At 38.0% G+C, this 16,136-nt stretch overlaps 1 protein-coding gene across 1 annotated transcript in view; it reads left to right on the top strand.

The window, feature by feature from the left end:
* Positions 1 to 16,136, top strand: part of ush2a (Usher syndrome 2A (autosomal recessive, mild)) — a gene marked incomplete in the record, with an annotated part of 244,206 nt that overhangs the window by 91,533 nt on the left and 136,537 nt on the right. Inside the window, 8 exon segments of the mRNA XM_014017175.1 lie at positions 1,247 to 1,322; positions 2,136 to 2,221; positions 3,169 to 3,328; positions 7,129 to 7,291; positions 7,428 to 7,575; positions 11,356 to 11,513; positions 12,459 to 12,606; positions 15,313 to 15,468. Coding sequence (XP_013872629.1) covers positions 1,247 to 1,322; positions 2,136 to 2,221; positions 3,169 to 3,328; positions 7,129 to 7,291; positions 7,428 to 7,575; positions 11,356 to 11,513; positions 12,459 to 12,606; positions 15,313 to 15,468 — 1,095 coding nt within the window.

Raw genomic sequence — 16,136 nt, 5'->3', positions numbered from 1 at the left:
TGAGGAATTTTTGATGTCCTTATAAAGAGGAAACCTCAAATTATATTTGAATATTGAGATTTTCCAGCTTAAAGAAACAAAACTTTGCTAGCTCACAGGGAAAATCTTAAAATTTTAAGGCGTTTTTCCTCAAAATCAGTTTTTTTGTTACTACTGCTCAAAATAGTGCTTCCTAATTTTGTTTAATGTTTATATTTCAGACAGTTCATTCAACTGATACATTGATAAGGCTTTTATTCATTATATATTGACAAAATGCCATTTTTGTTAACATTTTAGTCAAAACACTATATTTGCCTATTTCTCCATATACAACTTTTGGACTTAATCCTCGTTTCGATGTGATGGGTCACTAATGTATAATGATACAGCGTGCATCAACATAATTCAAAATGCTTGATAGATCACAGATTTTAAAAAAATGTCATTTTTAGAGGTGAAATTTAAGGAAATGGATGGTTTTATTTACCAGGATGCGGAGCTACAACTGCTGACTGAAACCTGACAGACGGGGGAGGGTAAAACAGGAAGTGAAAAGTTACAGCCTATGAAACAACACTAAAAAACAAATATTTTTATGCCCCAGATTAAAGCAAAGATTTTTATATTTGTTTCACTTATTTTTTTTTAATTTTGCAACAAACTCAGAAAATGCTGTCAGTGACTGAATGACGTCCCTGCTGTAAAGGATGCTGGAGAAACTGAAAATTGAAATCGTTAGTCAGAAGATTTGGACAAACACTTGGGAGAATAGGGACACACTACGCACTTTGAAGCCTTTAGTGGAAATGCATATTAGAATTAAACAAGGGTGGAAGTGTGAGAATTAGGACCGGGTCTTGGTCTGTATTAAAGAGGAGATTCCAGATGCATTTGCATACGTTCTCAGATTGAGGATGATGTTGCTGTGTTACTTTGGCTTGTGAACACTTTGCTTCTTGCATGAACTTCTACAGACATTACACTGAAATATGTTCTTGGTAACAAGACGCTGAAATGAAACAGTCGCAGGGTAATTTATCAAAACATACAGCAGAAGTTATGTCAATGCATTGTAAAATAAATGCAAACATTAAACTTCTTAGCAAACTATCAGTTCTGCTATTAGTGGGTTAGCAGATGAGCTGAACTGTGCCCACCACTGTTTTATCACATACACCAAAATGTATTAAAAATTTTAATTTTCTTGTGCTGACCACTATATTTGTTGTTCAATATGCTGTGTACATTTTTTCTACAATTTCAGCTCCAGGAGGTGTCTTTCCTCCTTCAGCAGTTTCATCATCCACAGCTCTGTTTGTAACCTGGGAACCACCAGGAAGGTAATCTCAACTGTCTCATCTTTTCTCTCATGTATAAACCTCAAGTTGATGTTTGTTGCTGATATTGTTTGCATATAACTTGTAAATAAAAACCTAATCTTTTGGACCTAGAGCTTTTTTAATGTTGTGTAAAAAACACACAAAATGATCTTCTCTGACCTGCTTACCTATTGAAAATTTCAAACAAATAAAAGTGATGTAATTATTGCTTTATATTACAAATCTAATTCAACATTAATCATATAAAGGTGGTAGTTTAGTACAGAGGTATGAAACTCATTTTCACAGAGGGCCCCATGAGCATTTCCCTCAGAGGGCCAGTTGTAATTAACTTTGATGTTTTTTGTTTAATTTCAACTGAACATGAAGTGTCACAATACATGGCTGAGGACTATTAAACAATAACTGAGCTCTACATGGTATTTTGTGCATAGGAACTGTTTTAACACATCCTCTTTTAAATACTGAAATAGCTGGCAAAAATGCAGCAAAATGGAGATTTTACACTGTATATTTTGCTGACTGCTGGCTACTTTTGCACCTTGTGCACTTCCACCTGATGGTGGGATGCCATCCTACTGCAATGCAATCAACATAATGGGAGATGTAGTTTAGGGTCAGTGCTGGTTTTAAAGTAGCATGTGTTTATTTGAAGACAATACTACATCTTTGAAGCTGATGAAGGCCACATAAAATGCTGTGGTGGGCCACATTTGGCCTGCAGGCCTTCAGTTTTGCACTTGGTTTAGTGTAAATTAATATATGTAGCTCATATAATATTGCCCTCATTTCACTTTTTTGTTCCTATGATAGGCCCAATGGAGTTATTACAGAGTTCCTCCTTTTTCACAACAACAAACTGGCGTACAGAGGAAGAAACAGACAACACAACATCACTGGTAACGAGGGGGAAGAGTGTGTGTGTTTGTGTGTGTAAGAGAGGCAGGGCTTCTGTGTAAAAGAAATGGGGGAAAGTGTAAAAAAATGAATTGGGAGGATTAGCATTTGAAAGAGAAAAGAGTGTCTCAGTCCTTACCAAGGGAATAGCACTTTGAAAAAGAAAGCTAAACACACATGAAAATGAAGCAGCAGAAAAACAAAGAAAACTAAACATTAGTGCACATCCGTACACACAGTTTGGACTGAATGCTTTCACTGAAGAGACCTGAAGAAGGCATGAAACACATGTCGCACCACTGAGACTATAGTGCTGTAAAATGAACACACACACACACACACACACACACACACACACACACACACACACACACACACACACACACACACACACACACACACACACAGGCAGTGGAAGGCTTATTCAAAGCAGCATACACAAATACATAGTTAGTGGAGATGTACACAAGCTCATTTGCAAGCACATTGACTGGAGAGTAATCCAATACATCATTTTATATGGGCAGAGTAGATTATAACTTATTTTGATTTTTAAATGAACACTGTTCAAAAGAGTGTGTGTCTTTGTAAGTTAATGAAGGGATGAGAGCACACATCATCCATGCTGGGATATTAATACAGAGTGTCTGATGTTCACTATGATTGGAGGGATTATAGACGTAGTAATTATATGCTATGTGCAAGAACAAATTGTGTAACTGAGTGAGATTGCAACAGTGAGGCGGATAGAGAAGAGTTTTGAAACAAGATGTGCAGAGGAAGAGAAACAGCACGAGAGGAAAGAGCAGGGTGGAGCAGGAGTATTGGAGACATCAAGGAATCTACAATTAATGTCATTTATTTCAAGGTTCTGTTATTGTTGCTCTGAGTGGGGTTGGTTTTCTGCAGTGTTTAACTTTTAATGTGTATGTGTGTGTTTGTGGTGCAGGTCTTGATGTGTACTCCACCCACTTCCTGGCACTGAGTGCCTGCACTTTAGTGGGTTGCACCAACAGTTCACAAGTTACAGCTCTGACCTCTCAGCTTCCTCCTGGACCCCTGCATGCACCCACTCTTACTTTGCTGGACTCTCGGACTATATTTGTGGAGTAAGCACACAAACAAACAAACATGTTCACACATGCTCAGGTATTTGTGTTGTACTTATGTAAATTTCCCTTTCAGAGCCCTAACCACAGCCAGATGCAGGGTTAGAGACAGCAACACTCACATCCTTATATAGACTTGTAGAATTAAAGTAACAGATTGCTGCACCCTTTTTTAGATTATTATTAGTTAATGCACATTTATAGAGTTGATATTAAAGGAGACATATGTAAAATCCACTTTTTGTCATTAAATGCATTTGGTTGTGTACTTGAGTGAGAATGAGTCAAAGCAACGCTCTGGGTATGTTTTTGGTAAAGGAATAACATAACATAACAGATTTTGTGTAAAACTCAACCTTTAAGAAAAATATTCAGTGCAGCATTTTTCAGTGATCCTGTCTGTGAAGCAGTATTTCTTTAGCCTTTTAAGGGGATTTTTGAACAATGCACTCAGCAGGTGTGGGAAGGCTTTGTATTGCCTTGTTAGCACATTAGTAATAGACTGAGGTTGAGGGATCACACCTGATCAATAGCGTTCTTCTGACTGTGAGAAAAATCTGAACATTTATGTTGCTGAGATTTTTATTCCATTTCTGAATTTTATGTATTGAGTTTTATTTCATTTCCCCCACTTTAATTATTTGTTGTTTACATTGTAACCATATGTTTTTCACCTAAACCATGTGGTGTATGAATAATGTTCTAATAAATGAATAGAATATCCCAAAAAGTCCTTCACATATGGACAACTACATTAGATTTCAGCAATCTTTCATAGCTCACAATAGTTTTGAGTCCTACTTAACTCACTTACTGATGATTAGTTTTTTACATTTGTTGATGATTTACAAAAAAACAAATGCAGAAAAGCCATATGTTGCTTAAACACTGAAAGTGGGTTTCACTGAGTCATCTCTAGTAACCTGGGGGCACTTTATGGAAAACTTAACCAACCTATTTGTCAGGCTGCGGTCTGGACTGCCCCTCCTGCTGGTTTATCTGGAGGCCCGCTGCTGCTCGGCCCCCCGGTGGGGTGTGTGGCTGACCGCCGGCATGCTGGGGGTTCCCTGGGTCTGGGGCTGGGCGCTGGGGTGTGTGCCGGCCTGGCCTGGTGACTGCCTGCTGGGGCTCGGGGCCTCTGGGCCTGTCGGGCTTTGGCCTGGAGGGGGTGCGCCCTCGGGGCCCGGACCTCTGTGCCCTTTCTTGGATCTGCTTTGGTATGGCGGGTGCCGGTGGGGCCCATGAGTTTGTCGCTGCTGGCCCCGGGGGCTGTACGTGTGGTCACTGGGGGGACTCTCCCGGTTCTCCCCTATGGTCTGATCTAGGGGGTGGGTGGGCAGATCTTCCCGTGCGGGTGCCCCCTGGGGCTCTGTGCTCGGGATYCCTCTCGGGCCCTTGGGCTCTGGTCTTCCCTATGTCTGCCTCGTGTCTTGGGGGTTGGGTCTCGGTCCTCCACAGTCATTATTAAATATTCCATTGGAGAAATCTTGTATATACACACATGTTCACAACTGCTCACAAACAGGTGTTCTGATCCGGGGGGTTCTGACTGGTCACTGAGTGTGTACATATGTCTGTGTGTATATACTGACAATATTTATGAATGTAGGCATGTATGTATGTACAGTATATCTTTATATATGTATGGGTATGTGTTTATTTTTATATATGCCCTCCATGTATTTATCCATTTATTTTTCAGGTGAGCGGACAGATGTTGGGTGTGTGGTCCTGTGTTTTGTTGGTGTATATTTAATATTCTTCTAATCGCTATTTCAGTCTTTCTAATTACTTCTCCCTATGTTTTTCTCTCTGTCTCTATTTTCTCTTCACTTAAAAAAAGAAAACTTAACCAACCAATACTCAACTTTTCAGAAGTTGAATATCTGACTCTGCACAAAGCAACAATGTTTTTGACAAACACAGTGACTTCTGGAGGTTGCACCAGCTGTACCTGAAAAGAGAAGTGGGTAAAAAAAAAAAATGGATAAGTTGTAAGGGTGTACCAAAATATTGATTCACATCAGAATCGTTATTCTCATTTACAAAGATTCAGAATAGATTTAAAATGTTCCATAATTGATCTTTATAAATAAATAAATAAAGCAAATCCAATGGCTGTCAGCCTTCATTTTGTATACATGGGATGTCCTGGCATCACCTCGCAGCTGGTTCTGGAACGTATGCATGTGCAGAAAGCACCACAACAAAGAGGAAACTACAAAACTGGAAGAAATAGAGATTCAACTAATCCGGTCTTCATTGAATGCAAAGATTTGGGCTCATTTTGTTTTTTACTGATTGAGTCTGAGTTTGACAGGAGATTCACTGTATCCAAGGTTTGCAAAATGAAGATGAAGCACTTTAAGAACACGACAAATGGGCTCACATGATTAGTTTTGAATGAAAAATTGATTTTAAATCGAATCGTGGTCCCAAAAAATCTGAATCAAATCATGAGATAGTGAAAGTTTCCTCCCCTAATAACTTGTTTCTGATAATGGTGAGTTCTGAAGTGATAGTCACTCTGGTTGTTTTTTTCTGTTTTTGATGTGAGTGATTATAAGTATTCATCACGTGTTTTCACGGTTGAAGTCTTCTGGAAAACCAAACAGGCCAAAAACAATAAAGACCTATAGCTGGCTTTTCAGGTTAGCTGCAAATGTCATTGTGACGTGTAAAAAGCACTTTTTGTGAAGCTAAACCCCACTTTTTTAGATCATATCAACATGCTGACAAACTTTACAACTTTCTGTGTTTTTCTATTAAATCCAAATCCAAACTTTGTGATTGTGTTTGAAGTTTAGCAAAAAGCTTTGTATATTCACTGTTAGACCATTTTCTATGATTATTTGATAGCACTGATTTAGTTGTGTTAAATACAACCAAAAGAACATAAGAAAGCAATAGTGCAGTTGTCATGAATTCACGTCTGTTTTATAATGAATGTGTGGTTTACATATACTGTACCTTTCTGACAGAAAACCTGACTCTTTCACTCAGCTTTCTGAATGCACTTTTAAAGCCAAGGCTTTGTGGAAATTCTTGCCACACTGTGAGTTATGATATAGATTATTACAACTCCCCTTTGCTTCAGTTTCTCAAAAGTGGGCATGCATCACACTGCCAATCAGCAGCATGTAAATTTTATAATAAATGTGACATGTTTGCCACAGGGGCTAATTGTGTGGTAAAAGACTCCCATCAGTCATTCAAATAGTGTAATTTAACAGGAGCAACCAAGAAAGGAATTTATCACTTTTTAAAAAGTTCCTCCTTTTCTCCATCATATCTGGAAGGCCGGGCCACACAGAAAGCCAGGACCGTTTATTAATTTAAAGAGCAAAATAAATGAACAATGGATTAAATGAACACAGTTTGTATTTGGATTGGGTTGCCATTTTATCACTCAATATTTTAATAATTATTAATGATTGCATTGAGTGTAAAATGTTTGAGTTTATATAGTTTTATTAGACACTACTATTTTAAATATTCCACTGTCGTATGTTTTAAGTTTGTAGTAGAAATGATTGAAGTCTATAAAATTATAACAGAGAAAAAATAAGTGGAACAAAGCAAAAACCATATGAAACATGAGCTTGCCGAATGACCATTCTAATGTATTCTGATACAGATTGCATCAAAAAATGTTTTATAATCTAAAGTAGTAGTAAGTAAGTAGTAGTAAAAATGTTTTCTGTAAAAATGCACATAAAAGGTCCCACAAAAGAGAGTTTCAAAGTGGTGCACGGGTTGAATTTGTTTCCAATCTCTGCTGTTGCCTCGGTTCTTTCCAGGTGGTCACGTCCTTCTCAGATAAATGGCGTTTTGGAGTTCTACTCCGTCTTCCTGTCACATGATGGTGCAGAACCTGTGCTAGCCTATAACAGCTCAGAAGTTTTGGAAGAACTCACGCTCCGCAACCTGACCCCTGGAACTTCTTACACCATCAGAGTGGCTGTGAGGACCTTATGCCTTCCTTTAAAAATATCTATGTATATATAATAACTTTGATAAGAATCATACATTTTTTTTATTTCCTTTCTTTTGTGTGGATTTAAACGTGTGTGTGTGTGTGTGTGTGTCTGTGGAGAAGGCATGCACAGGAGGTGGGTGCACGTTAAGCCCCCCAAGCCAGGTTCAGACTGAGGAGAGCACACCAGAGAACGTTCCTGCACCGCTGGTCATCCCTTTGTCCCCACATGCACTTAACATCAGCTGGACTTGTCCTGACACTCCAAATGGTAAGAGAGAGCATTCAACACACACACTGTACAACGACAGGAAGCATCTATTACACAAACATTTCTTACCAGCATGATTCAGGCAACATCAAACTTGAGCCAATAAATACACACTCCGGCTGCCGATCATTTACATAGTAAATTTTTTTTAAAGGAGTTTTTTTTGTTGTTGTTTATATGCAGTGAAGAGATTTAAATAAGATGGACAGAAAAGTAGCCGGGTGAAAAACCAGGTGGGACAGAATAATATAGGTAAAGAAAAATAAGGAAACAAGAGTGAACTTCAAATAATAGAATATTAAATTAATTTATAAAAGAAAAAGGTACAGAAAAGGGTTAAGAAATCAAATTGTTTGAGATTAGGATTAAGAGAGAGTGGGAGCGAGACGACTGAGCTTTACCGAGCTCCTTTAAGTGGATGAAAAGTGCTCCCTTTTGACTGAAGAGAGAACTGCAGCCAGGAAGAGCATACCTTCACAGTTACTGCTCCAAGTCGCCTGACTTTTTACTACTGCTCTTATATGTGTCGTTTAGTTGCCAAAACTTACAAAGGCTCAAAAGGTTTATAAGACATTTTACTTGGTACAAAACATAAACTTTTTATTGTTTCATATTTGGAACTTGTGCATTGTCAAAAGAAGAGAATAATGTAGGAATCCAGTTTTAACAATATTTCTGTGAGAAAGAGCAGAATGTGTTCTTTATTAATAAAAGACACTCCTACTTCTGTACTACAGCTTTCTTTCTCTTCATTCCAAAGACTGCTTTTTATCATTTCACATTGAAATAAAACCAAGAAGATATTTTCTTTTAATATTTAACTCACTTGATAGGGACGTTTTTTTTCATCTACATATATGACTTCCAGCTCTTTTACCTTTTTTCATCATATGATGTCACCTTTACTCATTTACAGGTGCAGGCTAAATAAATCACCTCAAACAATATAAAATGTCAAAACTTTTTTATTACGTATAAACAGAGAAAAACAGTGTTTTATAAAAGTGTTCATGTCAGAATAAAATTCATTTTAATTATTTACTTCAGCAATTATTAAAAAGTGAAATTATCTCCCACACACCGGACTCCAAACACCACCATAAAATATAAAAGACTATATTAGCAGGCATATAGCATATCCCACTAAGTCAAATTAAATAAGCTCTAAAAACTATAAGAGGATTTCCCAGCCCATTAAACAGACTCTCAACATAAAACACTGTGCCACAAATTATCAAATGTTACTGTCATGCATGTTGTGTATGTGTAGTTGTGTAACGTATGTGTGTGATGTGAGTCATGTGTGTTTTACGCTTAATGCCGCATAAGTGCATTTTGCTTCATAAACCCTGTGATGTGTTCTCTTATTAGCCTGGATAAATTCCTGAAAGGTTTTCTCCTCTGATGACAGAAATATGTAAGGAAACACTTAATATTAATCACCTTATTATCTCACGCTTAAATTCTTTATTTTTTTTATTTAAAAAAATGGCAGAACTGCTCAGTCCTTTTTGTTTTTTATTAACTTTTTTTTATTATTAAATAAATGAATGACAACAATAATGATGATGATGGTGATGGGTTACAGAAGGAGATCCTGTGTTATTTTTCCTCTGTCTCACCCCTCCTTTCTCCCCAATTCCGCAGGGATTTGTGGGGGATAATCCTCCCGGGGATTAAGTCAGGGCAACACGCAGACAAAGAGGGGAAATAAGCCTGTTATGCATTCGCTGCTTCATTTCCCAACCTGTCTTTATTACAGCCTATACTGATATGGGCTTATTCATACACACACACACACACACACACACACACACACACACNCACACACACACACACACACACACACACACACACACACACACACACAAGCACACGCATGTGATTGGACACATTAAGAGCTTCCCAGATAACTTGCATCCGTGGGGTTTTTGTGTCTTCATTTTCCTGGTAGGTGTGTACATCTGCATTGAGCAATAATAAAACCCACACATGATTAAAGCAGAATATGCTCTTAGTTCTTAGCACTGATCTTTTGAGCCCCTTGTATGCATTTTTATTAAGGAAAAGCACATTTGGCACTGTACTGTTTCTTTTTTTTATAGCAGGTGGGTGTAATGTCATGTAATTATTGTGCTGGTGTTGGTGTATGTGTGAGGAAGTACAAGTTTATGAGCAAGAGAGAGTTTATATCTAAATGCCCTTTTTTTTACTGTATATGTGTTCCTATGTGCGCATCTTTGAATGTGTTTGTGTGTCCACACCTTTTTGCGCCCTCATTTGTGTGTGTGCATGTTCGTTCGTGTTCCGCTGTCCTTCTCAGAGCCTTCATCCTTGTAACGCCTATGGTTACAATTGTCATTTCAGTGCTGTTTTCATCTGTAGGACACACTGACTGGCAGGCCCGGAGCCTCTAAGTCAGTTTTCATTTGCATTGTAATACAGTGAACCAGAGTGCACTGCAACACTGTGAAGCTTACTTTATGATTGTCACTTATCACAGTCTGGACACAGTCAGACAGCACGGGTAATCAATGCAACCAGGAACATCTCCATGGACCTTGACTAAAAACGATGCCAAATATGTTCGTTGTGTCTTAAAAACATGTAAAAATGATTCATTCTAATTCAGTGTCCAGTTATCCACATGTTTCTTTGTAATATAAAATAGGGCTGATTAATTTTGACAAAGAAAAAGCCATTTCTATCCATTCTTTATGATTATATCATATAAATTAACTGTATTATGTCTAGGGATGGGTACCTTTGGCATTTGAATCAATTCGGTACCAATATCCTCTACCTTTTATTTTTTAAACATATTTCTCAATATATAAAATTAACAAATATCAAGACAACATCCAACTCTTTGTATTGTAACATCAGTTGTGTAACTTATTTCTTTAAGGTGAAAACTCTTGAAAACAAAACTGTTTTGTCTTATTGCACAAATTAAAATCCAGCTCCACGTGTTTCTATTGATGTCATTTCCCCGCTAGAAAAATTATGTGATGGAGGTCCATGGAAGGTAAATAAGTTTAAATCAAATAATGGAGTTAAAATAAATAAAAGGTATTCAAGCTAAGTTTTGAGCATCTAAAACGTGTCCAGCACTTCAAGTTGGCTGCTTGTGCTCTTTAGGTCAGACGCGTTCGGACCGTCAGGAAGCCTCTCTGTTGTTTTCCTCTGCCGGTCTCTGTTTAATGGTGGGTGAAATTTTAAAAAATGGTGGTACTTTATTTACTTTGAGCAAGCGAACATCGTGTTCACAAGATAATTAACCCACCAGATAATTCAGAGGCGGTCTGTTCGAGTTCAGTAGCTGCAAGGCTCACTTTCATGCTACCTTCAGACCGAGCTCTGTTTACTGAAGCAGCGGCTGCTGACGTCATCACGCTCTTGTGCGATGCTCCGTTCAGGAAAAGCATAGAAAACTCATCACTCTTATGCCAATACAGTCGCAATGATGCATTTAGGTACCGAAACATGGTACCGTTTGATGTTACGTGAATAGGTTCTCAGTAGTACCGACAGAATTCGGTCTGTGCATAAAAAAGTATCAAATTCGGTACCCGTCCCTAATCATGTCACATGTGTACAACAAACTTATTTTAAAATAATAAACACTCAAACCTCTTTAAACAAAAGCAGTCCCACTAAAAACAGATTACTTAAAATTTTAAGGCATACACTGTCATCAAACATTTAAATTAAAAACATTCATTAGTTGTTTTTATTTATTTTTCTTGCATTTCATAATTGCATGTCCTCTTTCTGCAGGTGTAATAACTAGTTATGGCCTCTGGCTGGATGGAGTCCTTATTTTAAACTCCAGTTCCTCCCAGAGGTTTTTTGTGGTGGAGGGACTTTCTCCATGGAGCGAACATGTAATCAGGCTGCAGGCCTGTACAGCACGAGGCTGTGGCAAAGGACCAATGGTCAGTAAATCTGTTCTTATTAAACCTACTTTGTGCCTAAAATTGCAAAACCTTTTTTTTTGCTTGGTATGTGATTGCAATGTATGTATTATTGATCTAAGAGGATAAACTTTCTTTTTTTATGAATCAGCTGTGACATATTTTTTTGTTTTTGTCTTTAAATAAAATCCTCTTTTGAGTGAATAATCTGTCTTCACTTGGTGAAATGAATGAGCTAATAAAGGGGAAAAGAGCAGATATTTAGGGGCCAAAGTGTTGCTGTAACTAGGACAAGAAGCAGATGTGAGTCTCCTCAGATAGACTAGGTATGTGTGCTGTGGGTGCATGTCTGTGTGTGAAGTGTGTCACTTGAGTCATAAAGGTGATCGATTCTCTCAACTCAATAACGAGGGCTGCGTGGGGACAGTGACATTTGGTTGGAAATGCCACTCCATTCTCAACGACGTTTCTAACGACAGTACGGATTTTGGGGCATATTTCCGATACGGACATTGTGTTTTGTTAAACGCCCTGAAAAATAGCTGACTGTGCAGAAAACAAGGAGTGGAGCATGATGGGAAAGGATGAGCTGAAGAAAAAGGGTCAATAAATAAATGGTGGGAAGAGGATTATAGAGGAGTTTGTGTCGATGAATAATTTAGGGATAAAAGATGTAAATAATGTGGACTGAATAAATGCTCAAAGAGTAGGGAGAGATGAGGTGGAAGGTTTGCACAGAGCAGCAGAGAAAACTGTAAAAAGAGCATAGTTATAAAAATAAAAGCAAATTGCTGTGAATTAAAAACATGTAAAATAAATTCAGCAGAAAAAATGAATAAAGGCAGATTTCATTTGATGTTCTTTAACAGTTTATGTCATTTAGAATTAAAATAAAGTGTTTGTGCTTTATCTGTCCTTATAATCCACATCTGTTCTTTTCAAATGTCTCATGTAAATGTAAATCAGGTGGAGATGCACACATTAGAGATGGCCCCTGAAGGCCCTATGCTGCTGGAGCTGACCAATCAGAGCTCTAGGTCTGTGCGAGCCCGCTGGACAGCCCCTCCTAGAGCAAACGGGAACCTCAGCTACACACTGTACTACAGAAGCGAAGGTGACACATGCATCCACTCTGTCTCTCACAATGAAGCACAGGGGAGTTTGACAGTTTGGAAACCCCTCATAATATTACCATTGTATTACATTTTTATTTTCAGATATCCTGCTGCAAAGTGACTTGAATTCCACAAAAAAATTTTTATCTTAAATGTTGTTAATTAGTCACAATGTGTACAGTCTTTAAACTGTTTTATAAAGTACTCTGCAAAGTATTTCACAAAAGATTTAACACTCTTTCCCTTATGAGATACTAACCTGCCTATCATACGAAACAGGGCCCCCCTTACACCTGTCATCGCTTTCATTTAAAATACTAGAATGAGATTTTATCTTTAAATATATTGTTAATTTTAGAGGTTTACTTGAATTTTTAAATGAAATTGTTTGATCTTTCAGTATTGTTACTTTAATTTTCCTTTTTTTATCAGTTTGTTGGGAATCAGTGGCGGAGCCAGACATTTTTCTCAGGGGTGGCCAGGAAAATTACATGATTTTTTTTACTTGAAAGTTTACCACAGATATTTGTGTTTTTGTCATTTCATTATGTCTTTATACAGGCAGTGAGTACCTTATAAACATGGGCATCAGAACCATTTTAAAAGTGGAGGGACACACTGTTGGGGGGGGTCTGGGGGTCCTCCCCCAGAAAATTTTGGACGAAATAGATGCCATTTCCTGCGTTCTGGTGTATTTTACCAGGTTGTTAAACATACTTTTACCTACTTAAATTAACACTTGATTTAATTATTTCAGAGACAGATTTTTCATTAAACTAGTTCCATCATCCTGTTTTTAAACTCACTGCTTTAGCTGAGATAAGATTAATTAATGTGACACAGTTTATCAAATCCAATGACTTTAGGGGTGCTTTTTATTTTTATATTGTTTATTGATTTATTTTTAATTGCAACACATGCCATTGTGCCAAATAATGATGACCCTCAACTGCATGTTTAAAACTAACATTATAAATTTTACCTAGTGAATTTAGAGAAGTGTTTCACTTTTTCTGATTTAGTGATAGCCCAACTCATTACCAAACACAGAGCATCATGCAGCCTTCATAACATAAAAAGACAGTGTGTTATGGTGACCAAAAAAACAAACATTTGTCACCATAAGTCCAAAAGTTGGCACCATAAGTCAGATTACAGGCATAGGTTCTGTATATAAAGAAAACCATCACTTCCTTGTCATTACTCTTCTTCAGTGATAGAGCTTGGTGATGTTTCAAACTGTTAAACACTGCCACCAACTGTTCAGGAGGATTGTTACACCCCTAAAGGTTGTTTCACTGTGGAAGGGGTGTGTAAAGCAGGGTGGCCAATAGGGTGGCCAAAGATTTGTCTATGGTGGCCATGGCCACCCCCTGGCTCCGCCCCTGTTGGGAATTCTTGATTTTTAGAACTGGTGTGAAAAAAGTTTTATTTTATTAGGTCTTAAATCTGCTTACTTGCGTAAATTGTTATTTGGACAAAGTTTTGAGTTCTATGCTGCAAATATCACCACCCGAATCATCTGGTCCTCGTTTGTGTACCAACCAAATATGTGGATATGTTGAAACACAGAACCTGCTGCTGTTTTCCTGAGAGATCAATAATTGTATTGCCAATTTCAAAAGCACCAAGTGTTTTTTTTCTTCTATAAAAAAAAAAACTTTCACAAAATTGAGAAGGGTGCAAGGATATGGGTAGAAATGGACTCATATACACTCATACGCACACACAACCAAGAAAGCAAACTTGTACTGAAAGTCGGGCATGAAATGGGAAAGTGAGAGAAGAGGTAATCAAACAGGACTGGTGTGGAAAAGATGAGGTATTTTGATGTTGCCTGAGACTTTAGATTGGAGATGATCTTGGAACGTAGAGCAAAACCATGGAAGCTAAAGAACAAAGACGGACAGCAGGAACTACTATATAATAAAAGAACTGCAGTAAATAAAAAGGGGTGATGAGGAGCTTATATTTCCATAGACGTATTAAAGTGTCTGCATGTAAAATCAGTATGTAATATAAAAACAGAAATGGTGTGAGAATGACCAACAAAACAAAAGAAGTGGATATGGAAAAACAAGACTATGAAGAATGTTGAGCCTACACACACACACACACACACACACACACACACACACACACACACACACATACACACACACACACGTTTGCNCACATACACATACACATACACACACACACACACACACACACACACACACACACACACACACACACACACACTTTAAGTTGTGCATACTCACTAACAGTTTTTTTCAGTCTCACATACACAAAACATGAACAATGCTTTGATTTGTTTCTAACAGAAGAGGAAGGATAAAAGAGGGGCTGATGGAGAAGGGAAACAGTGTTCCACAAACCTTCCTGCTTATTTGATGGAAACTACTTGTATCAGTTTGTAAGATAACTTTGAGTGTGTACTTGTGTGATAATGTTTTCACAAACACAAATTGGATCCGTTTACAGTGGGGATGTTGCCTGTATTTGTGTCTCATGAACTCTCATGTTTGCCTTTTCTCATTTTTGTCATCTGTGTTGTTTCTAATGACTAAATCATCAGTCTGTGCTGTTTCTACGTGTCCCATAAAAAATAACCAGAGCAAGACATAGCCAGATTTTGCCTCACCAGATGTAAATGCCTCTGTTTTGTTTTTTTTTTTTGTTTGTTTGTTTTGGTTCATTAGCTGGTGATGGTGTGTTGGATGGAGGAAGAGCATCGGGCACCTGGCTGTCTGTCACCAACCTACAACCTTACACAAACTACAGCTTCTGGATCACAGGATGTAACACACAAGGTTGTGTTGAGAGCCTGCCGTTTAATGTTACAACACCTCCAGCAGGTACACACACACTTTTCCATCAAAAAATAAAACAAACAAATTCATCTAAACTTAGGGATTATTACTTTTTGAGGTCTGGGTTTAACAAAAGGCAATGTGGAAATGCTTTACTTTCAGTCAAAAAGAAAGAATAAGTAGGTCCTCTGGATGGTTCTTTAGTGAAATGTTTCGTCTCTCCTTCAAGAGACTTCTTCAGTCTGATGAGTTTCAGGTGAACTCAGCCTTATAAGCATTGCCTCCACATGGACAAACAGGTTAGTCACATGCAAAAGAGGGCCATCGTCTAACAATAGGCTTGATTAGCTCTATTGTTCATAGAGGGTCATGTGCCCCATCACCTGACTTATTGGTTTGGATGCTGTGGTTCTTAGGTGTCGTGTTATGTGTATGTAGTGAATGCAGGCGGGGCTCAAAGTCCCCTTGTTTTGTTTTTTATTCCCTCTTTGTGTTGGTTATCGTTGGGGCCCTGATTCACACCTTTTGCTCACAGTGGGCTGAGTCATACTTACAATAACAGCGTTGCAGGAGGAGGACAACTGGACACACAGGCCTCCACCTCTGTTTAATGGTGGCTGGTTTTTCTTCACAAAGATGGCATCCTTTACTCCTCTCAAACCAACGTTCCTCTCTATCAAGGATGAGAACATCTTCATCCCTGAAAGAGTGAC

The sequence above is a fragment of the Austrofundulus limnaeus genome, unplaced genomic scaffold (genome assembly GCF_001266775.1).
Source record: "Austrofundulus limnaeus strain Quisiro unplaced genomic scaffold, Austrofundulus_limnaeus-1.0 Scaffold163, whole genome shotgun sequence".
Taxonomy (NCBI): Eukaryota; Metazoa; Chordata; class Actinopteri; order Cyprinodontiformes; family Rivulidae; genus Austrofundulus; species Austrofundulus limnaeus.
This window is presented reverse-complemented; position numbering and strand designations above follow the sequence as displayed.